Source organism: Lethenteron reissneri, chromosome 32 (assembly GCF_015708825.2).
Source record: "Lethenteron reissneri isolate LAM-NWPU_2019-01 chromosome 32, ASM1570882v1, whole genome shotgun sequence".
In the NCBI taxonomy this organism is placed as follows: domain Eukaryota; kingdom Metazoa; phylum Chordata; class Hyperoartia; order Petromyzontiformes; family Petromyzontidae; genus Lethenteron; species Lethenteron reissneri.
Window position 1 is genome coordinate 13,663,730 of NC_083810.1, and position 25,462 is coordinate 13,689,191.

The 25,462-nt window shown below is 46.5% G+C and overlaps 1 protein-coding gene across 2 annotated transcripts in view; it reads left to right on the top strand.

Moving 5' to 3' along the window:
* The first annotated feature begins 10,399 nt into the window (after positions 1-10,399).
* The window catches only part of LOC133350076 (protein WWC2-like), a 104,708-nt gene continuing 89,645 nt past the window's right edge, over positions 10,400-25,462 (top strand). For both annotated transcript variants that reach the window (XM_061564070.1, XM_061564071.1), the window contains exon 1: positions 10,400-10,733. In XM_061564070.1, coding sequence (XP_061420054.1) covers positions 10,606-10,733 — 128 coding nt within the window. In that variant the 5' untranslated portion in view covers positions 10,400-10,605. The remainder of the gene's footprint in view (positions 10,734-25,462) is intronic.

Here is a 25,462-nt window from a genome sequence, read left to right on the forward strand (position 1 = left end):
GGTGGTGCTGCAGATGTCTTGTGACCTCCAATTAATTGACCCAAAATAGATTTTTTGTTTCCCTTTGCATATTCATTTCTGTTTTAAATAAAGCCGACTTGAAAAAAAAACATGAAGTTTTAGAGAATTAGATGGGGGGTCACAAGATACCTGGACCACCCTGCACAGCACGGGAGGTATTTGCGGTGTGGCAGCAGTGATTGGTAAATGACTCGGCACATGAGTGGATACATGATCACGGTTTGGGTGTCACGATTCGATCGGTTATTCTTGGCCCTGCTTTTACTGTCTCGGTCGTATTTTGTCTTCTCTGAACAGTTTCCTTCACTCCATTGGCCGAGATGCCAAACATGCATCACGTTGTCTTGTTTTTCTATTTATATAGCGCAATTACCCTTTTACTCTGCAAAAACAATGCCAAGCAGCACAACAAAGGTACGTCAGGCCAGGCAATAAAGGTTTTAATTTTACGTATACAGACAAATACCGTTTTGGTCTGCTTCGGTACATTATCGTCTCCAATATCCTCACTAATTTATCTCCGTCTGTGTTTTCATTCAGACTCACTAATATCTGTCTCGCCATCGTTGGCTTTCGAGAGCCAAGAGCACTTCACAGCCGTGCTTCTGTGAATACGGATGCTTGATAGTGCACAAAGGCATTTGGGGAAAAACTCCATAAGCAGTGCCAGGTGTAAGAGTCACACAGGGCAGAATTTGAGAAAATAAAAGAAACGCGCAATTATGGGATATTCCATTTAAAAAACATCAATCGTCAAGCACGTTGCAAAAACAGCGGTATCCCTACAGGGAAATCCATCTCAGCAGGCGTGCATTGTGGAGAGTTGCCACCCATCCCGGTGTTCCCAGGATCGTCCTATTTTTGAGGTTACTGTCCAGGGAAACCCGTAAGTCTCCCGAAGACGTAACAATAATAATTAACCACGCAAGACAATGTGTTTCATGTTGTTCTACCCTCTTGCGATACCGTGAGAAATTTTTTCCATGCAATGTCCCTGGATTTTTTTGTTTACATATCTCTCAGGTGATGACCATAAAATCGTGGTGTATTGGAAGAACAGACTTCAGGAGCCAGTGTTAAATAGTAATTGGCTGGAGTTCTTCGATGAAGACGTGTCCACGGAACTATTTTAGGGCGTTCTAGACTTGTCGAAGGAGTTCCGAGATACAGTTGAGAAGATCACGTTTATGTTCATGGCCTCATTCACGTGCCCTTGGATTCAAACCGCCCGCATGTCAGTCCTTTTGTAAAACGAGAAAACTGGGTGATACACAATACAGCAATTTTGTCATCAGCCAGCTTTCAAAAACGAGCTTTGCCAGTGACACCCGTCTGGACAATGATGGCATTAATGCGAGCCTTGTGTCGGTGTGGGTGGATTACATTTCCATTTTTTTTTTTTGCCAAACCATCAGAAGATAGCCAACTTACATTAGTGGATTTAAGTATCCGTCTAACTCTAACGCGTCTATTGCGTTGTTTAATATGTTCAGGAGTCAAAATCAGCAGCACCTGGAAACCAGCACGAACAACTAATGTCGAACAAAGGCTGCGGAGACGATGAGCAATGACGTCACCACGACGCTTGTGCCATGCTAGGTGCACTTATCGTGCAACACGCAAGTACAGAGGTGGTCCATGATGTCTTGCGACCCCCAATAAATTGCACCCTAACATTGTTTTCCTTTGCCTATTCATTTCTTTTTTAAATAAACCTTGAGAAATTTGAAGTTGTCCAGAATTAAATGGGGGCTCACAAGAAATCTGGACCGGCCTGTACACCACGAAAGGAGGTTACCAATGAATGATATGTCACGCATGCCGGTGAGTCGCCGGGACTTGGGTGATCAGCGGGAAGACGATAAATCTCTCCTGGGTCCACACTGAGTTGGAGATGCCTCCGAGGTGGGAGGGAGAAGTGAGCGGGGTGTGCAGTAACGGATATCCCTGAAGGGTCGTTTGGAAGAACATTTCTCATGACACGATGCTCGGTGTTTAGTGTTTCGTTTATTGCATCGGAAGTACAGTACTAATTCGTTGAACGATGTGCCTTGTAAAACAATAAATACCGTTACAAACCTGTGGACGTTATCTGAAGGATTGTAGGCAGGACTAGTGCTATCACCTCTTATTATTCGAATGTTCCTGGGCAGTTGAACACGTAGGCTTTCGCGACCAATATTATTCATAATAAAGGTTTTCTGGGTTAGATCGCGTTATTTATAAATGTGTCGTCACCCTCCACCACCCGACACGGCCAATCAGCAAAAAAGTGTCACGTTGACAAAAGACAAATAGTTCACTACTTTAGCCCACCGGTGTGTTGAAGAGTGAATCCACAACATTTACAGTTTTTGAGTACGACGTTTCGCTGGTAATTACATCCAGCATCATCGGGCAATTCGCCAGATGGAGATCACTCATTAAGAGATTTGGTCAAACATCCTTAAGCAGGACCCTTCTGAAAAGAATAAAACTTGCCCAGATGAATACAGTAGACTGTCTGTGGTATTAAACAAAAAAAACTTGGATTTACCAGGTACAGGCCACTGAGCTATGTAGCTTGATACAGTAAATTTGGCTGTGACGGTCCCACCTGAAGACGGAGACTTTTAATTGAGTTTTTTTCATTTATTATTTTATTATTATTATTATTTTGTACCTACGTGACTTTACCGAAAAAACCGGAGAGTATGTAGCTCTCTTTCAGACGCGACCTGACCACAAATGATAGCTCAACGAAGTTGCTCATTGTGCAGAAATGTTTAGCAGCCAAATACTCGAAACGCATCTTTCTAAATGTGGAGGGGAAACCCCAAAAGCAAATCTACGCGACGACGGGGAAAACGTGCAACCTTCAAATATGCAGGTATCAGGGTCAGGACCGAACCCATGACTTCCTGCATACTAGGCGATGGCGATAACATCTCGCCATTTCAGCACGTACAAGTATCCGAATTTGCTATGAATAGCGGGGCAAAGTCCGTCTTCTTCGAGATTTAAATATAACAAATTTAACACAATCTCTATTTTAATCAAACTACTACCACCGGTGAGTTTTAATTGCCAGGTTAACAATCACAAAGATGGCATTTATTTCATGAGAAAACCCTCGCTGAGTTTGAATGTTCGGCTAATTCCAATAATGGGAGTTTTGCAAATGGGAGGGACCGATCCTGGGCTTCCCCTATGTTGACTCGGCCACAAATTAGTATCAAGTGCGGTGTGTAAACGTCGCCACTGTGCCGTGTCGGCCTTCATAGGTGCTCGCTAACAGCACATGCCCCAAATGTCAATTTAGGCTATATGGGGAGCTTTGTCTTTGCAGTCACAAAGATGGAGTACCTTGGTGATATTATGCCATAAACACGTCAAAGGTAACGAGCCTGGGAGCACATCCACCGTGAAGATGCAGCGACAAAATTTGCTCAAATACAGGTGCTGGGTGGATCGTTACATCACAGGATCATTCGAGTCTGTGATGACGCCACCTTGCGTGATGAAGCCACCTTGCGTGATGACGTCACCTTGCGTGATGATGCCACGCCAAGGCAGCCGAACAAGCGCTTGTTCCTACTCGCGCTATATCCAATTCGCATCCGCGTTGTAAAAAAATGCGTCCGCGAATATTGAATCGCGTTGTATTCAATTCGCGTTATGAAAACACGCGTTATAGGAGAACAGACTTTGCTTCTGTACTATGTCCCTGCGTGAGAAGACACACACGTGCATTCCGTTAAGAAGTATACAGTAAAACCTTGGATTGCGAGCATAATTCGTTCCGGAAACGTGTTTGTAATCGAAAGCACTCGTATATCAAAGCACTCGTATATCAGTTGTGATCACGTGACGCTCGGCAAACAAAGTGTATACACGTACTACTCGTATTGCAAGACCTCGCTCGTTTATCAAATTAATATTTATTTTAAAATGTTGCTCGTCTTGCAAAACACTCGCAGACCAAATTACTCGCAATCCAAGGTTTTACTGTACGTGATTTAAAGCTTTCGTGATTGCAGGAATGCATACTCTTTGGGTCTTTCGGTAAAGTCACGTAGATAGAAAATAATAGAATTAGAAAATAATATTATTTTACGTGACTTTAACGAAAGACCCAAAGAGTAAGAAGAATACGTGTGAGGCATAACAGCAGAGTCCGGAAACTCTCCGAAAGCAGGAGAGATATTACATTACAGCAAAGCAATTTTTGTGCAATTAAATGTTTCCACAGAAATGTACGAATCACAATTGGCGCGTGTGCGTAAACTGCTCAAAGTGGGCTGGGGTTTGTTTGTGGTGCTGCTATGCCACTGACAGCTAAATTGTTTGTTTGGTATCCACTAGCAGACTGTGCATAGCAACGTGTTTTGTTCTTGTTCAAGTTACAGGCCGTGTCAATAAGCGATAACAGAAGGGTGCAGAGACCTTCTAATCCATGCTGCAATCCCAACAATACAACATAATGATCTAATCACAATTACACTCCTGTGACCTGTAGCTCTGCCTTTTAAACCGTGACATGGATATGAGTCACTCGCTAGCACTCTAAATGTACGGTCGTAATAGTTATGATTAGCTACAGCTCATTGTCGACCCACTGCTGGATGACAACCTCGCCACAACCTTTGGCAGGGAGCGTTGGGTGACGGGAACTTGAGCGCATTCTGCAGTCAACAAAAGCTCAGCACGCTCATCAGCAACACCGCGCAAGGAAACGGAAATGGAACAGACGAACTTTGGATTTCAACTCCAGCCCGCAAACCATTTGACAATGATGTCACAGCGGCATCCCAATTCCCAGTAAATGACTCGGTTTCAGGGTTGCGTTCCTACGGTTCATCCGGAGCAGATTCCATGCGAGTTCTCTTCGAAGACGAGCATGTTTTTCTCTCCATGTTCGCGAACATTAAATATGATTTTCATCATCACGCCTCACTTATGGGGAGCAAGGTCACGTCGTCCCCACCTCACGGTCAAATTACCTGCCCATAAGTGTGTAATATTATTCCACAATAAAAATACGTGAAGGCGTTCCAACTAAGACGTTCCCATTACATCCGCTTTCAATGCGCTATCCGTTACCGTGCTAGGCTATTGCATTAAAGCTGGTGACAAGCCTTTAAAAATCGACATAAAATTGTCTCCTTTAAGCACTGCATGCTGTTGCTGACAGTTATTCTTAAATCAGCTGCCTCCCGGTTTAAGATTATGTTGATAGTAACTATGTTGTTGTTTGCGTGTAAGGGGTATGCACTCTCTTTGGCTGCGGTTGAAGTCCAACTCGTATTGCACCACCCTGTGATGGCTGTTGAGTCTGTTGAGTTTGTAGAGGAATCTCTCACAATCCACGGTGTGTCTGTGAGCATCAAGTACCCGGACATTTTCGCTACTAACGTCACTTTGTCCATCTCTTATTTCCCCCCCTTCTCTTTGAAAAAGGCCGTCTTAGTTTGAAGGGATAACCTAACCCTGCCACCCAGTGTTCGAACCCAGGAATTGAACCACAGTTCGTAAATTGAGACGTGGTCTTGTGCAATGCCGTACACTTCTGAAATTACCTAGTTTCAAGGGTCGACAACAACTATTGTCTTGTTTGGTTGAATTTAGAGCATTTTGGGATTCGGGAGCAAATCGAAGTGTGCAGAGAAGAGCTCTGAACGGTGGGAGACGAGACAATAACAGCAGCAGCGTTCATCACAAAGTGGCAGCGACGTCACCACGGCGCCGCTTGTGCGATTTGCACGTCAAGGCCACGTGAAGTGTCGAATGCCCGCTGGCAAGAGGTCATTAAACACACACCCGGGTGCTGTGGGTTGGCTGAGATGACTGACTGGCGGATGCACCGACTGTGGTCTCCACGGTGCCAACTTGCTGTGCTTTAGCCACACGGCGTGTTCCGCTCGTTGTTGTGAGCGTCGCTCCTCTGCCCTCCGTTGTTGTTGGTGGGCGACTGCCTCCAGCTGCCCAGCGGCGTCCTTCACGAGCCTCGTCCACAGAGGCCGATCTTGACACCGCTGGTACCGGTCATCGGCAAGTCCACTCTTTTGCCCGCCTCAGCAGTTGTTTCGTGCTGTGGTTGTCCCACCTGATGACGGACGCTTGTGTTGCGTCCGAAACATCGTCATTAAATGTATTTTGTTTTATACCTACGTGACTTTACCGAAAGAACCAAAGAGTATGGGTCCCTGCAGTCACGAAAACTTCTAATCTAGATTGAAGTCCACTCAGCACCACGTCCTGCTGTACCGCGTGAGCTCATCTCGTCTTTTGCCGCTACGCACAGCAGGCGAACACACACATTTGGCCGATCAATGCGAAAATCCATGTGGAGGGAAAATCGGAGGACCCGGAGAAAAATCTGTGCGGAGAATTCTCAAGCTCTAATTATGCATCTTCTTGGTTCTTTCGGTATTTTATTTTATTATATTATTTTATTATGTTTTATTTTTATTATTTTATTACTTCCCTTCTACGTGACTTTACCGAAAGAACCAAGAAGATGAATCCCTGCAGTCACGAAAGCTTTAAATCGAAATCTAATTATGCAGCAGGCGTCAAGGTCTGGATCGAACCCACGACGTCCTGCACACCATGCGAGGTAGTTAACATCTCGCTACCGCTGCGCCCGATACAAGCAATAAAAAAAAAATTGTCGTTTAGATTTGTATTTAATATTTTTTTACGCAGATGGCCGGGAATCATTTCGCCAGTATCCTGTAGGAGAATGACAGCTGAATGAATGAATCGATTGCCTTTGAACGAAACAACGCTGGGCACTTAGCGCGCTTTGACCACGAGGGGGCGCAATTGAATCAGATGTTTGGGGGGAGAAGCAGAAGAAGCAGGAGGACAAAGTCACCGACTGGCACCAACTTGGAAGAGCCGCGCCACCTCGAGGAGTTTGAAGAGAGAGAGGAGAGGGGGGGGGGGCTGCCCCGGGGGGGGGGGGCTGCCCCAAGGATTGCGTCACCGTAGCGCAGTGCGGTGATCGCCACTGATTTGTGTTGTGGCTGTGTGTTGTGGCTGTGTTGTTGTTGAGTGTTGTGGCTGTGTGTTGTGGCTGTGTTGTTGTTGAGTGTTGTGGCTGTGTTGTTGTGGCTGTGTTGTTTTGGCTGAGTGTTGTTGTGGCTGTGTTGTTGTGGCTGTGTTGTTGTGGCTGAGTTTTGTTGAGTGTTGTTGTGGCTGCGTGTTGTTGTTGAGTGTTGTTGTGGATGTGGTGTTGTGGCTGAGTGTTGTTGTGTCTGTGTTGTTGTGGCTGTGTTGTGGCTCAGTGTTGTTGTTGAGTGTTGTTGCTGTGTTGTTGTTGTTGAGTGTTGTTGTGGCTGTGTTGTTGTTATGGCTGAGTGTTGTTGTGGCTGTGTTGTTGTTATGGCTGAGTGTTGTTGTGGCTTTGTTGTGGCTGAGTGTGTTTGTTGTTGAGTGTTGTTGTGGCTGAGTGTTGTTGTGGCTGAGTGTTGTTGTGGCTGTGTTGTTGTTGAGTGTTGTTGTTGCTGTGTTGTTGTTGTTGAGTGTTGTTGTTGTGGCTGAAGTGTTGTTGTTGTTGAATGTTGTTGTTGTGCGCTACGGACCTGGCGATCCGGGTTCGATTCCCGCTCACGGCCACCAACACCAGGTGACGAGTATCTGAAACCGGTCCTGGGCCTCTCCTAAGTCGACTCAGCCTCAAATGAGAACCTGGTGCGGTGTGTAACATTATCACCACTGGGGAGACAAAGGCGGCCGAGCGTGGTGCTGGCCACCCACCCCCTCGTGTGCCACAGTGCCGGCCTTCGTAGGTGCTCGCTAACAGCACTTGCCCCAACAATCTGTAGAGGCTATAAAGTGGGAATCTTTGTCTTTGTAACCTCAATGTTGTAGCCCCACACTGGCTGCTCGTGTTTGGTGACACCCTGAAGCCTTCAAATCTGCTAACGTGATGAGCTGCAGGGCCAAACAACGTGCGCGACTGACATTGGCAGAGGCGAGAGAGGGCCTTCGTCCCACGGCATTGGCAAGGGGCTCTTCTTTTAATGATCAATCATCCTCAACTTAGAGGCGGTTCAGTCTCGATCATCCTCAACTTGTCAATAAAGTGAAGAGTCGGCTAGAGTGTGGCACGGCTTGATTCGTGCGGCATTGCAGTGGGAATAAGTTGGTTTAGTGGCACGTTCAGTCTGGAAACATTCTCACTCTGATATCATTATTATCGAGGCCCCATGGTGAAGCGTGCAGTTTACAACTATTGTATTATTCACCATCGATCTGTGTGCTTACGAACAAACCTCGCCTAGTATATATTGTACGTACTATGTATGTATATATTCAAGAGCCGAATGGCTCACAGGGCTATACCAAATAAATGAAACTGAATATAGAGTGTGCGCTATACATGTATAGTATATATAGTACATGTTTTATATAGTACATACTATATATGTAGAATAGATATAGTACATACCATATATGTAGAGTATGTACTATATATACTTTTTTTCTCACCAGGCAGTTAGTGACATTCATGTGTTGGCCTTTTGTTAACTGTAAGTTTTGTTTTAAGTGTCTTAATCTGGCTCTCTAATGTCCGTGCACGGTGAATGAATGATAATAAGCTGTTGACAACACGACGAGAGAAATTCCGTGACAACAAAACCTCGGCAGTTTTCGTTTGGGTTTTTTTTTATTGTCGGGCATCAGAGAGGGAAAACAACAACAACAACAACCACAACAACGAAAAGAGCTTCATAGCTCATCGGATTCCTCTTGCAAGTCTACAGCAAGATTCTGATGATGTATGCCCGTGGCTCTCTCGCTTGTGAGCTGGGAGAGGCAGAGAGAGAGGGGCTCGCTGGAGAATGATGGCCAGGGACGCACAGAATGCGCGCCCCTTTGTGGCGCTGCGGCTTACGTAATGCCCCAGGAACGCAGGAGGCTCAAGTGGCAACAATGGGCTTTGTCAATGAACCGCTCGCCCCCCCAACCCCCCCACTACACCACACAACCCCCCACCACACCACACAACCCCCACCACCACACCACTCCACCCCCCCCCCCTTCACAACCCCCCACCACACCACACCACCCTCCACCACCCACACCACCCCCCCCACCACACCACCACAACCCCCCCCACCACACCACACCACCCCCCACCACACCACACCACCCCCCACCACACCACCCTCCACCACACCACACCACCCCCCCCCACCACACCACCACAACCCCCAACCCCCCCACCACACCACACAACCCCCCCACCACACCACACAACCCCCCACCACACCACCCCCACCACACAACCCCTCACCACACCACCCCCCACCACACCACCCCCCCACACACCACACCACCCCCACCACACCACCCCCCCACACACCCCCCACCACACCACCCCCCACCACACAACCCCTCACCACACCACCCCCCACCACACCAGCCCCACCACACAACCCCCCACCACACAACCCCCCACCACACCACACAACCCCCCACCACACCACTCAACCCCCCACCACACCACTCAACCCCCCACCACACCACCCCCCACCACACCACCCCCACCACACCACACAACCCCCCACCACACAACCCCCCAATACACCACCCCCACCACACCACTCAACCCCCCACCACACCACCCCCACCACACCACCCCCACCACACCACTCAACCCCCCACCACACCACCCCCACCACACCACCCCCACCACACCACACAACCCCCCACCACACCACCCCCACCACACCACACAACCCCCCACCACACCACCCCCCACCACACCACACAACTCCCCACCACACCACCCCCACCACACCACTCAACCCCCCACCACACCACCCCCACCACACCACACAACCCCACACCACACAACCCCCCAATACACCACCCCCACCACACCACTCAACCCCCCACCACACCACCCCCACCACACCACTCAACCCCCCACCACACAACCCCCCACCACAACCCCCCCACCACCACACCACACCACCCCTACCACACAACCCCCCACCACACCACCCCCTACCACACAACCCCCCCACCACCACACCACACCACCCCTACCACACAACCCCCCACCACACCACCCCCTACCACACAACCCCCCCACCACCACACCACCTTGACAAGTGAAACGGCGTCACCCGTTACGGCCGGCGCCGGGGACCCTGATTCACATAACGCGTTCACCGACCTAATTAACATAACGCTCGGCGGTGCTCATTAGCATAAGTGAGGCGTGGCGATAGGGGGGGGGGCGTGGGCAGCATCGGCGACACGATTGGCCAAAACGATCGCGCGCGCTCATTAGCATAATTTACGCGCGTAATTTATGCTAATGAGCACCTACCCCGTTAGCGAGGCCACGCCCCCGTCGCTTTATGTTAATGAGGTCGCCGTCCGGGCAAGATGGAGGGAGGCATTGCGGCGCTGGCGGCAGCGGCGGCGATGCTGCGCTGATGCCCAGACCGGCGGTGACGACCATGCCGACTCCTCTTCTTCTCCTGCTGCTGCTGCTGCTGGTGATGATGATGATGATGGTGTCATCATGGAGGAGCTCGACTCTGCTGCTGCCGCCGCTGCCGCTGCTCTAGGCGGACAAACATGCCGAAGAGAGGCAACGGAGGGCTGCCTCTCCCCAGCGGGTGGGAGGAAGCGAGGGACTTTGACGGCAAAGTGTTCTACATTGACCACAACACCAAGCAGACGAGCTGGATCGACCCCCGCGACAGGTGAGTGAGGGTTGTTGTTGTGGTGGTTGTTGTGGTGGTGGTTCGCCCGACTCCTCTGCCCGTGCGAAGTCGCTCTGCCACAACGCCGTGGTGGATGAAGTAGTTGTTGTGGTTGGAAGTTGTTGTTGGAAGTTGTTGTTGGAAGTTGTGCCGGGGAGTTCCACTCCGGGATGAGTGGGATTTGTTGAACCTGGAGGAATCCGAAGAGCTGTAAAGCGCTTGCTGCTTCACAGCTGTCCAGGGCGCGCTCTGTGGGCGTTGAGCTGCCAGTGGACAGCGGCCTGACGCGCGGCTTCGTGTCCCACTACCAGATAGCTATAGTACTGATACTATAGTACTGCTGCTATAGTACTGATACTATAGTACTGCTGCTATAGTACTTCTACTGTAGAACTGTTCCTATAGAACTTCTACTATAGTACTGCTCCTATAGAACTTCTACTATAGTACTGCTGCTATAGTACTGCTACTGTAGAACTTCTACTATAGTACTGCTCCTATAGAACTTCTACTATAGTACTGCTGCTATAGTACTGCCGCTATAGTACTGCTGCTATAGTACTGCTGCTATAGTACTGCTCCTATATTACTTAAACTATAGTACTGCTCCTATGGTACTGTACTTCTACTATTGTACTGCTACTATAGAACTTCTACTTTAGAACTTCTACTATAGTACTGTTCCTATAGTACTGCTGCTATAGTACTGCTGCTATAGTACTGCTGCTATAGTACTGCTACTATAGTACTGCTGCTATAGTACTGCTACTATAGTACTGCTGCTATAGTACTGCTGCTATAGTACTGCTGCTATAGTACTGCTGCTATGGTACTGCTGCTATAGTACTGCTGCTATGGTACTGCTGCTATAGTACTGCTGCTATGGTACTGCTGCTATAGTACTGCTGCTATAGTACTGCTGCTATAGTACTGCTGCTATAGTACTGCTGCTATAGTACTGCTGCTATAGGTACTGCTGCTATAGTACTGCTGCTATGGTACTGCTGCTATAGTACTGCTGCTATGGTACTGCTGCTATAGTACTGCTGCTATAGTACTGCTGCTATGGTACTGCTGCTATAGTACTGCTGCTATGGTACTGCTGCTATAGTACTGCTGCTATAGTACTGCTGCTATAGTACTGCTGCTATAGTACTGCTGCTATAGTACTGCTGCTATGGTACTGCTGCTATGGTACTGCTGCTATGGTACTGCTGCTATGGTAACGATGAACTCTGGGCACAAGTTGACAAGCGGTGTTCGTAGCCCCCTGAGCGTCACGTGTCGTGGTATCGTGGGCTACGGAGTTGGCGGTGATCCTCTCGTCATTGATGCACAACGACGATGATGATGATGATATGTCGCGATGGTTGTGATAGTTTGACAAGTTGTTGTCATCAATGAGTTTATGATGATCGCGATGTTTTGTTTGAAAGACCGGCGATGCTTGTGCGGGTTATGAGTTGTCCAATCGATATTCTTCAACCCCACGAGTTATTTACATCGCTGGCTTGCCAGTCAGTCGAGACGGGATTACTGATTTAGCAGTTATTGACTTCGTAGTTATTGATTTCGTAGTTATTAACTTGGTAGTAATGATCCTATCGGCTCGGTGTCGATGTGCCGCCGTGATTACCCGGGGTAGCGATGATCATCACCAGGGTGATCCCCCAAACCACAACTTGTTGCTGTCAACTGGGAGTTTTGGTGGTCGTCGTGTCTGCTGTGTCGATGAGTAGCGGGTTAACACGTTCTTGACAATGAAACGTTGTTCTGATTGTCATTGTGCACTATTAGTAAGAGAGTTGATAAAATCTCTAGCGTGCGGTTGTACTCATTGCCCGTGGGTTTACCTGGTGGGTGGTGATGATGCTGCACAGCTATCAACACAATCACACGCGTTAATTTAAAAAACTAAATGTAACTTTTGTGGCGACGTTTCGGGCAATGCCCCTGATATTATTTATGAACGTAATTGACTTGACGTGTTTTACTCTACGGAATTTCACGCAGCATTGCCATTTAGATGTGCCATTGTTAATTTAACAGTTAAGATAACGTTGTTATTAATGTTGTTTTTTATAACTACACAATAAGTGACGATTAACGATAGTGATCGTGCGTTAATGTTGACGTGACATGACGTGACGGACTTTAGTCGCAGCTGATGAACATTTCATTAATGGCAATGCTACTTTTAGTTTAAAGTTTCGAGCTGTCTCCATGTGTTGTAATAAATTAAATCCTGATATTTCACAATACAGATCTGTATTGTAACACCCGTATCTCTGACTTGGTATTGGCGTGAGAGAAGCTGGCACAACCATAACGTATGTTATCAATGAGTTGTGATGAATGAAAGCATGATTATAAAATAGAAATCATTTCTGTAGTAGAATTACTCCAAAAGTTACACGAAACACCAGTGACTTTCTCATTTACTATTCATTGACATCGTTTGCGTAGTTTTGGCACGACCAACCCGATAGAAACGCACTTAATAGCGATGTACAGGACTGTATCGTTGATTTGCTAACTTAAAGTTTGTTTAGTGTTGGTGTGACGTGAGTAATGCATGACAGTACGTGAGAGAGGGGGGGGGGGGATTATTGTGGTGCTTGTAAAATGTTCGTAAATACTGTTATACGGAAATTAAAACGATGTATCATCATTTGACACAATTGCCTTGATTTTTCTTCTCGACGAGAGGAACCTTAATATGGTATTGCTACTTTTAGCGTCACGTTTTCTGTTTTACGTTCATGTAGGGTAATTAATAAGTGTTTGTTAAAAGCGATTAATATGGAAGTATTTCTGAAAGTGCCAATTAACTGGCCGTAACATGTCTGTCGTGACAATGCCATTGTTTTATAAAGGAGTTTAAAACAGCGTCACCATTAAATATTTAGTAATTAAGTTTATCGTCGAATTTGTTTAGTGTGAATGTGGTACATGATCACTTAATGCAATGTAATAAAATAGCAACAGCGCTTCCGTTGTGTTAATATTAAACGCATTGTTTGGCGAGTCTGCGATGGCAGTGGTAGGGGAACGTTTCGGACAATGTCCCTTCTTCAGAGTACTAATAGAGAAGCCACTTTAATCCTTTGCCCTCTCTAGCAATGTGTGCACTATGAAGAAGGGCTTCTTGCCCGAAACGTCGCCTATTATATACTTTCACGGCGACTGTTGTTGATGTACGTCTGTGTTAATATTGCGGGGTTAACTTTGTACCTGCAAATGATTTATTTACACCATTGACATGAACTTGACTTCACTTGATGCAGCATTGTTGAAGTTAAAACCATACACCATTGTTACTTTTAACTTGAAGTTTGCTTTGCGTGCCGTGTAAATGTGTTTGTGATAAACTACTACAAGATTATTGAAGTTAGCGATGGTAATGATCGTGTTAATTAAAGCGTTTAATGTAACTGCATGACAGTTTCAGTAGCATTGATTGTCTGGTTGATTGGCATCGTTGGGTTGGCGTTGACATTATTAACACATTGTGAAAATGTGGCGATGAAAAGTACATGTTCTGGTTATTGTACTGTATTAAAAAACGGTGTTGTAATGTCTATTGACTGGTATATTATTTTGAGCTGTGATTTATTGACGTAATAGAAGTTAATACCGTATTATTAAAATAAATACTAATTACAGTATATTTATATAATCAGTTGTGATTCAGTGTAATGACTAAATACATGACTAAGATAGGGTTATGAACATTTGAGAGTTGTATATTAAACACTGAGCTTGGTGCTGTGTTAATTTACTCAAGTTAGCAATAAATACTGCACAGTTGTACAATTCACCTGGTAATTCACTGACTTTTCTTGGACGTAGGTGGTCTGATACAAGTGAATAATGTATTATAAATAAATAAAATATGGTTACATTTAGCTGCAAATGTTGTTTGTATGAATGTTTATGTGATTAAAACATGCTAACGACAGTCCACTACCTAGTACAAGTATTAATTCTTACGTCCGATGTATTGCCCCCTGCCGATGTGTTAATGACATCATTGGAATGCTATTGGCATGCTCGTGTATTTAAAAGCAAATGCGATGTTACACTTACAATGAAATTGCATAGTCGCAAAATAAATGCACCTTTGTTATTTTTATCATCTAGTGTTTGTGTGTGATACCATTTGATCATTAACAACATGGATACATTATTATTATTGCAAGATAGTGAATTATATGATAATTTCTGGAAGTCCAATTGGACTTGAATAATATTGACCATTCTGTAACTTATTGACATCTTGCTATACATGATGTGCTTGATTAGATTGTATGGGAAAGGTGTAATCTTGCCAACATACCAACGTTTTTTTTAAGTTAATTGTTCACAGTCTAGAGAGCAATGTTCATGCCTTTGTCAATCCAGTGCTGGATGAAGGCATCCCCTATGCTGTGTCAGTCACGGAGGTCGTTTGACCATACTTCACCACATTGGTCAGTGCGGGTTGGTGAAGGGGTGCAATTGGGAAAATAAAGGGTCGATATTTTTATCTTTAAATACCCTGGCCACTTGAATGTTATATCTGGGGGGGGGGGGTGGGGGGAGGAGGTTAGTGTTTTGGCCTTTAAAACACAACTTGAAAACACGGCTGGCTGATTAGTTTCCACGTGTTTATCTTTAAAGCATATTGTATTATAATATGGGCTGTTTTGAAAGAATAGGTTTGCCGTTGTTTTTTTTTTTGCCTCCCACGCCACCTTAACAGATTCAATGTTGTGAGTTTGGTACCTGCTAGGCATGACACGACTACCGTCAGTGGCGAGTGATTTATGAGCTGGGCCTGGCTCTTCGTCGTCACCAACGCGCACACTGGTGGCATGGGGAAGTATGGTCAAAACTACCCCCATGACCCACACGACTTGCTGAGGTCTGCATCCGACACTAGATCGACAACGGGTGTGAATTATTCTAGCGATTTTTTTTTCGGTGCGTATTTCATTCTGTGATTGCTTGTGCTTATAATCTGATTGTGCATATCCCATTTGGATTGAACATGCAAGTACTTGTATATGATTAGTATATTCTATTATGAGTATTGCATGTGACTGGCAGTGTAGTGATTTTTAAACGTGCATATGTTTTATTTCGTGTGATTACTTGTGATATTCTAATCATGCATGTCCATTTATATTAAACATGCAAGTACTTGTATATAATTAGTATATTCTATTGTGAGTATTATATGTGACTGCCAGTGTATATATAATGAGTTGTGGTTGATGGTGGTTATATCTCCGTCGTCAATCGTACCTTGGCCTTGAGTCTTAGGCATATCTGCCTTTCATTCAAAGTGGACTTAACAGGAGCCAGTGTGAGTTGACGTTAACACAGCGCGGAGGTTGAAGTGTTGGATTGGCAGTGGGCTTACATTTTCTTTCTGTTATTGTTTTCGTTAATGTCTGGTTGCTCCCTATGCACGCTTTTGCGCGTGTGTGCTACAATGAGAAGCATTATGCAGAAAATAATCTTGGCGCAGAGTGTGGTAGTTTTGCCATCTGTTAGGAACCGAAGGACTGTACAGACCTTTTACAAATCCTGCGCACACATACGTGTGTGAAACATCTTCTTCGCTCTGCGGTGGGCGTTCTACGTAAGTGCCGAGATGTTAACGACCTCGCCTGGTATGCAGGAGGTTGTGAGTTTGATCCCGACCCCGAGGCCTGCTGTATGTTTGGAGTTTGCATGTTCTCCCCGTAGTCACGTGGATTTTTCTGTGGTTCCTCTGTGTTTTTGCCTCACATTTAGAAATATGCGTTTGTAGTATTTGGCTGCTTTAAATATCCACGTGATGATGAGACACTTCGTTGAGCTATCATTTGTGATGGCCAGGTCGCTTCCGAAAAATAACTATTACAGCTCAGTGGGCCTTACCTGGTAAAATAAAAAGTTTGGTTTTAGCATATATGTTGTGCATGTAAGTTAACACTCCAGTCTATATACGGACACCAACAACATGCATATGCTGCGTGTGCCAGTGCTGTGCTTCGCAGGCCCCTCCGCAGTGTAGTTCTTGGATGAGGAACGCGCGATGAAGGCTGCAGGCTAAACGCCCCGCAGTGGCATTCATTGAGAGCATCGTTGCCGCAGAACCAAGAGGCGATAAAGCTCCGACAAAAGTTCAATATCGTCCATCCAACCCGATAATACATTTACTCGTTAAATGTTTCTTTTTTACTGCCTCTCGTGTTTGATGGATCACACGCCGAACGCTTTATAACCCTCTGTGTTGTTGGAGTGTGCGTATAGGACCCCCTGTAAAGTTTGTGCCACCCGCATTGGCACTGCCAATTGTCGAAAGTGCTTAACGGACACATTTTTTGTAAAATGCCCGTCCACGTGGCCCCTTTCGGTTGGGTCTGGTGCAAGTGCGGATCCCCTGGCAGGCCATGTAGCATTCTTGCGTTTTTCTATTTTTAGGGAGAAATGCGTTTGTCGTTCCGTGCAGCGTTTGCGTTTCGGTGGGCTCTCACAGATATGATCGGCATTGTGGAATTGCCTTTCAGGTGCCGGCGTGGGAGGCGGTGGGGGAGACTCGAATTTAGCGCGGTCGGTTTATCTTGAACCGAGAGGTATCGCTTTACACCCTCACATTGGGTTCACATGCAGTGTAATGCGTCCGCCCGCAATGGGCTTGGCGGCGTCTAGGATGCGCACGTATGTTGAACGTGGAACTTGAGTTTGGCAGCAATGTAAACTGCAGTAGGGTGGTGCGTTTTTTTACGTACGATTGTGTGTCTGTTGGCTGTAAGATACGTGGAAGATGATTTATGATTGCGTAAAATGTGGTTACCACCCTTCACCCACCTTCAACCTTGCTTCAGGTCAGCTTTGCAAAGTATAGACTAAACGACCCTAAAAATAACTTTGTGTTTTTCTTGAATTGGTATGTCTATTTTCTATTATAGCTTTTGGTATCTGAACCTGGCCTGTGCGTCTCTTAATTTAACTTAGCCTTAAAATGTGTACCTTTTACGCCATAGTCAATACCAGCACTTGTGGGAGACAATGATAGCTCGTCAAGTTGTACGTGGTGTAATGCTGCCACTGGCCTCCCTGTGCTCTGAAAACCTTGGTGGAATATGTGCTCGCTAACAACGTCAGCTCCCGGCAGTCCGGCATGCCTAAGGCATCTTGATGATGACACTCTCGTGAAGATTTAACATTGAGTGTTCGGTCCTGGTTTTGTACCTCCCTTTTTGGCCAGTTTTGAATCAGGTGAGGCCCTCCCGCCACACACCAGCTGGGTTCATTGTAATCTCATTACTGCGCGTTAAATGGCATTCATTGGGAGTCGTGTTTCGAATGAAGAGGCATCATTGCGAAAGGAATGTTAATGGCATGATTGGCGTCTCGCTGCAGTCTTCGGCATGGGTGTGGGGAGATTTGTATTGAATTCGTCAAGGCAACAGCAACTTTTCTTCCAGTTCTTTATTTATTTCACACTTTTTCATTCCATGTGTTGCTGCTGATTCACGTCTGTGTGGTGTGTGTCTGCCGGTTCATCGTTTAGCCCGGGTAGTTTTTTTTCTCTCTCCCTACGGATATGTTTTCAACCGTGCACACACGTTCTCTAGCCGATGGAAGTTCCAAGAGACCACAAATTATACTGCCACTGTCCAAGGTATGGGGTTTACTATTCGTGGGAGATATACAAATGCCATAGTTTACAAATCTCCTGAACACTAAAGTCGGTGCTCTGTGTACCCTAATAAATGTTTGTGCTTTTGAGCAAAAAAAATGCCCCCCCCCCTAAAAGTTTACTGCACTTATATAATACTTGGGGGAGTTGCGTTGTGTGCTGACATTCCTCCGTGCTGTAAATTCCATTCTCTTTTACAGTGTGCTGCTGTGTACATTTACTTTTGCAGTCGTCTGTGTAGACAGTCTTTGCTTACCGAGGCCTGCTCTTGTCCGTAGCCCTGTGCTTCCGTGTTAATGCCATCACTCCACTGGTGCTACCTTGCATGAAGTGGACACCACTATTATCTGGCCTCGCCCGGGGGGGGTGGGGGGCTTGCTATGGGTGGGCATAGCACGCCGCCAAGTGCACCAGCCTCCACTGTTTCGCGGTGTGAAGTGAAGCCAGTCACCCATCCATCACTAAGAATTTTTTTGTTAAATCCAATACTCTCTCATCTGATAAAGTGAAGAAAAATCTAATTCATGGTGGAGCGGGATAGCGTTAATAGGCTCCTGGGGCATAGGAAAATGCCACTGCATATTAACGCTGTGTTTGCCGATTTTGAAGGAGACCGCATATAAAGCTAAATTGTATTTTACCAAAATTTCCCTGCACGTTCGTTTCAGAGTAACCCTCTGATTAATGACTCTTGTTGCGTCTTCATTTGGTTTCGTGACAAGACGAACAGAACAACAGATGGACGGAGCTTCTGAATGAACACTTTCAACGTCAGTTGTAAACCTCCACAAGTGCGGTCTGCGCTCAGACCGTGCCGCTCTCGCGCGTTGTAGCCGTGGCCGGTTTGTCCGGTCCGCGTCTCCGAGCGCGCCACGCGGCAGCTGACGGTGGTGACGACGGCTCCTCTCCGGGAGTCGTCAAGAATGCTGCGGGGCCACATTTGAGCCACTTCGTGGGCATTCTGCGCATTGTTTCACCTGCACGCCCGAGTGCCAAGATATTTCACGTTTGTTTGAGAAGCGCCTTCCTCTTCATTGCGGTAATGACTTCGTGGCAGCGTTAAAATCGCTTGCTTTGTGTGGGATTGTGTACAGTCTTTGCGGTGTGTATATGGCCAAATCACGCGGAATGCACCTGGTCACGTCAGATCTTGACAGCTTCGCAAATTTTATCCTGGACCGTGATTGGGTGGGCGACCGCCATATGGAAGACAGGTGTTGTCGGCTCCTATAGGCTAATCTTGTTGACAACAGAGGTCAGTCGAGCTAAACTAATTGTACTCTACTTTATTTTTTTACCATCTATGACCTGCACTGGCCAGCGTGATGAAGTGTGATTGTGTAACCCCCACAATCTGCACAGCTTGAGGAGGCCCCATCCAGCAGCAGCCTGACAAATGCCTGTGGATATATGGTGGCACTTTTGTCTTTGTCCATGTGTGTCTTAGTACTTAAGACCGCTGCTATATAAGAAACGTACTACGTAGTTGCAAGTGGGAGATCGAATTGTATCGACCCAGCTTCATGGCCTGCATGGTCAATTGTTCTAACAATTACATCCCAGTCGAAGCGCTGTACTTACAGTAGAATCGGATAAATTATGTCTTCCTGTAAATAATCCCTCTGGCCATGGAAGAGAGGTGTGTGTTATTAATTGGAGGAACAAAATGCCAATAATAGATGTTCTTTTGCACACATTGGTGCTGCTACTGCTGGCTTTGTGAAAGTGAAATTCTGTGTGCAGTGTCTCTGGCTTGATGTCGTTTCGTGGGTCAAGCCAAACCCCGCTGCCCCACCACAGCATTTGAATCACCCACTGCTCGTGGCTTAAGGCTGAGTGCATATGCGGTTCAGTCTGACATGGTAATAGCTCAACTTGTGCATTATAAAACATTGTCGTTCAATCACCGGCAAAAGTCTAATGTTACGAGCCTGCGGAACAATGACCCGAGCCGTTATTCAACCTCGTCACGGTGCCACCGTATTTTATGAAGATCCCAGGCATTTCGGGTGATGTAAACTTTAATGTAAAAATGATGGGATGATGGATTATTTTTTTATTTAAAGCATCATTAAAATGTACTGGACAGATTACGTTTATTTACAATGAGGCAAGAGCCATTGAGACCTGAATCCTCATTTTAAAGAGAGCCCTACTAAGAATAATCTAAGTAAACAAAAAATCGTTATATACACACCGCTGTGGAAACAATGACGCAATCTACCTACGTATTTGTTAATAACACGCTTTAACCCCCCCCCCCCTCCACTATAATTATCAATACATTGTGCAGCGCAATTTCTTTCAATCATCACAAGAATGGAGGCAATGTTTGATCTGTTGAACCGTTTGGAATTCCACGTCGCCCCTGTGTTTGGCATGAGGGTGGAGTCGCTGAGATGCACTGCGGCCGGCCGGCGCGCGGCGGCGTGAGATGTTGACAGCCGCATTCTCCGGGCACGGGGCGACCGCGCTGCTGCTCGCACGCAGCGTGCCGCTGACAAGTGGGGAGCGCGCGCCTTTGTTGCACTTGAAGGTGTGGGCCCCTTCTCGAGCAGCGTGCACAAACATTCTCTACGCCGTTCGGAGGTGCGCTTTGCCAATGACGCTTCGTTCTTGTCGGTTCAGAATCGATTTTGAAATGCTCACGACACATGCGTCAGCGTCCGAGCTTTTTAGAATTCGTCATTTGCAATTTATGAACACCGTATCCAGGTTATATGATAACGTTTCGCGTTTGCCAATTGAGCAGGTAGTGCAGACGGTACAAAAGAGACGGACAGGACATGTCAGAGGAAGGGTACAAACCGGACGGGCAATTCAATTGAGACGTTCGTCACGAGATGGACAATAACAACTGAGACTGCAATCAAGGCAAACAAAAGCTCGATTCTGGATTCGAATCGTGACCGTTCCTCAAATTGCTGGAATGGTTAGGGATTGAGTCGTTACATGCCTGATGACTGCTGCAGTTTGTCCCCAGCGGGAAGAGATGGATGGAGGGGACCTCTGAGCTGGTTCATCGCACTGCACCACCCCACCGTCGCGCCGTGTCCCTACTGCGCAGCGTGGTTTAACAGAACGAGCGCTGGCTGCTGATGAGTTCTGTCACCGTGTGACGCGTTCTGATGAGTTTTGCACGTTCCCTGTGCTACCGTACCAACTCCACTCCCCACCCTCCACCAATAATCCAGTGATTTTCATCGTGTACAATGATTTCCAGGGTGCTTGCTCTTCTTACCGGTGTTTTAATAGCAGGGAACGGCCAGAAAAAAATAAGCAACTTGTATGTTGTTTTTCTTGTCCCTTATACTGTGTAGGCTGAAATAAAGAAACACTCCACCTCCACCACATTTGTCATCGATGCTTTTGTGGGTCAGGCCAATAAAATAAGCCTCCAGGTTATTCAAGTTTCAAACAACACCCTTTCAACTTGTGTCTTTCTGGACCGCACTTTTTCCTTTCTGATGGGTTTTTTTTTCTCTTATCCTTTTGGAGATTTGATTTTTAGAGTGCTTTATTGCTCCTTGAGACTGTAAATTTTTTATCTGTTTTTTTTCCCCAAAGCTTCAAGCTCGTGTCGTCAGACAGCCAATTCTAGGAAACTCCTTTGATACGCTTGTGCAAGGTAGTAAGAGTTGTCTTTCGTTGATACGTTTAATCGCACCGAGACGCCCCATCGTTTTCTTGACGTAAGACGCTAGAAGAGCGACGACTTTACCCTCGCATTGCGTGCACACAGCATTCTGGTAAATGTGGGATAGAAAGGCTATGTGCCAGGTTTCCTTGGTTTAATTATTCTCTGGATGGCTGCCTCGAAATGTTTGTGATGTAATACCCATACATATTTACACATATTGCACGTACACTATACATCTGTACAATATTTGTGTGTGTATCTGTGTATGTGTGTGTATCGGACAAATATAAAATCAATAACATCTTACGTGAGTTAATCCCAAATGATGATGTATGGTTCCCCAGGGTGAGTTTGAATTAGAAAAATGCATTGTATAGCATCCGGACACTTATTTAACCGATTTATGATGCTTAATTCGCAAGCTCATGCCTGAGATGTTCTATCGAGAAAAGTGTTTCACCAATCTGATAAAATGCGAAGTTACACTTTTTGTGTGCTCCATTACCGCATGGCATTTGAGGTATCGTACGCTGCATCGTGAGAATTTGACCCCGACCCCCCCCCCCCCCCGCACATAATTATTTTCATCATGCCATAAATGCAAGATGTAGCGTGTCAAAATAGATCCCTCGCAGATTTCCATTTTTGCTGTACGCGTAACAATGCACGCGCTGCCATTGTTGCATAATCGGCAGCTGCTTCAAACCAGCCTCGGCCCCCACGCACACCTCACTTGTCACGTCCATTGGGGAAAATGAAGGAACTGAGCGACCTTCGAAGGAACAAAAGCTCGTCTGTCCGGCGAGGAGCGGGCCAGGTAAGGTTTGGATTTTTTTTTCCTACCTGCACTTTATTTGGCGTCGTGTTTCCAGGGTGCCGGGGGGGGGGGGGCGGTGTCCGGTTGCGGGGCATTAACCCCGGTTTGGCCAGTTTTTGAATAGCACCACGAAATAAGCCTACTGAGCTATTCGCTTCTGCACCCAAACAAGCGTCCACGGTGCGATGCGGACAACGGATTCAATGCGGATCGCTTGCAAGACGATCGCTCCCTTGCTCATGAGTTTTGGCTTGAGGCCACCGGAGATTGGTATGTGGGGTGCCATTGTCTTTGCCAGGCTCGTGAGATGGCACAAATCGGCAGCCAAGGCCCTCGCGGCAAAGAAGCAGAAAACAAATTGATAAAACTTAACGTTGGCCTATTTTGTTCCCACGCACTTCACCTTTGGTGGCATGAGCTTCGTCACAGATGACCGCGCAAAAAATGAACGATGGTAGCTCTCTCCTGAGTCGACGTACGGAGTACGCTTTCATTTCGTGTTTCTTAATTCATTTTAATTTCTCCACCACCGGGTGACACCCTTTTGAAATGATGGAGTGTCACAGCAAGAAAAAAATTTGAGTTCAGACGAGGTTCATGATCGTCATTATGAGCCATGATCTAGCCACTGCTGGATGAAAGCCTACCCAAACCATCACCATCCATCAGTCTTACGATGCTAAAATCCATCCCTTTCCTTCACGTGAATTGATCTCGTTGCTGCATCTGCACTGCGGTCTTCCACTGAGATTAATTCCCTCCTTTGATTGCCACTCCGCTGTCATTCTCCAACACCGGCCATGTCCTGCCCCCAAGCCCTCTTTACTTTTCTTAATATACAAGGGTAAAGGCTGTACATGTGGTGTTCATTTGACTTTTCAGTGGTTAATTATAAAATGTCGCATTTGAGCTGTGACACTGGCCACAGTCAAAGGCCGCACTTGTGAGACGGTCTTCACTGTTCACTTTAGGTGAGAGCACCCTGCCCACTGGGCAATTCGTCCATCTGGGTTTGGTCATTCTCAGCTTTAATAGTGAATGGGCATTGGGCAGGTTATCGTGGCCAAAAAAGAAAGCCCCTTTTAGGCAGGTTACAGAAGGGTTCTGTCTCGGCATTGGTGCGATGGGATTGAGCAACATTACCCGGGCATTAGCTGAACGGCCGTCTGTGAGTGGAGCGAGCGTCGCTCTGCACCTGTCGCTGAATGATCTGCTGCAAGGCAGCAAATGAAGGAGGCCACAACGGCAACGCCACAAAACCGCGGGGAAAACAAAAACCCGGCGGCCGTGGTCCAGTTCACGGTGAGTGCTGCCGCAACAAAGGGACCTAGATGGGGTTTCTTTCTTTTAAAATTCATAGGATTTAGTGAAATGCCTTCGAATGAATTTTTAAACCAAGCCACTCAAAGTGAGATCGGGTGTCAAACATAGGGGTCTTTGTGGGGTTTTTTGGGGGGGGGGGAGGTGGGGGGGGGTTTTGGTAATATGGTGGGAAAAAAGTTCCCTTTTTGAATGGAACATTAATATTTAAATAAATAAAGCTTCCCAAATTTACGTTTTATTTAAATGCATTTGCAGCAGTTTTGTTTGTAAAGCTGACATTGGTCTTGAATCTAAATGGGAATTGTTACAGGTATCGTCATGTCATGAATTGCGGTGAACCTGAGCTTTAGGGTTGCAATAGTGCATATGTTGTGTGTAAGAAGAGATGGATTAAAGTGAGATTGCTTCGTACACGATGATGGGTCCCGGGTCACTCCTGCAGCCACTGCAGGTGCCAACGACGAACCACACAAAAAAATGCAATGATTGATTTGTGAAAACATTCGTGACCCCGAATTCTTAGCGTTCTTGGTATTTCAAGAGGTCAAATTGTGGGAGGGCATGTATTTTTCTTCCCCTGTGTAAAATACAGATCACAACTCGTGCAATGCGCGCACTCGGTTGTGTACTTAGCATTGACGATTCAAACCTGAAGGTGAGATATATATCTTATCATATTTTAATGTATATAGCACCTTGGTTTAGGCACTGAACAAAGAATTAAATGATTCGCGTTCCGTTCACCAGCGTCGAGTTGCAGTAGTTTGTGGTTGCCCGCTCATTGCGTCCCCGGTCGTGTGAGTTTCTGCCTGGGAGACCAAAACCACTTTGGGTGACATTGCCGCTCCGGGCTTTCAGCCCTCCTCCCTTTGCGCTCTGCCGCCAGGCCTCTTCCGAGAGGCACTCACTCAGCATCGGCTCAGCATCGCACCCGCGGCCGGGAAGGAAACGGCGACTCTTCTTGCCGTGACAGAGTGTCGCCGCACATTTTTCTCAGCCCCGGAGCGCGGTTTCTGTCCCTGCGATGGCTCCCAAGCCCCTGGGCTGTCGAGCGTCAGGAGCTCTAGAATGGGCTGTTGTGACTGGTGTGTACACAGAGTCACGAGCTGAAAGAAAACAATTTGGAAATGGTTTTTTTTTCCTACAGCGTAACATGACCCCCTTACGTGTGGGGCCTTATTGTACACATGGGTCACGTGTGTCTCAGGCAGAAAAACAGCTTGAAACAATGCGGAATGATCCTGTGTCTGTGCAGAGCCAGGGACTCTTCT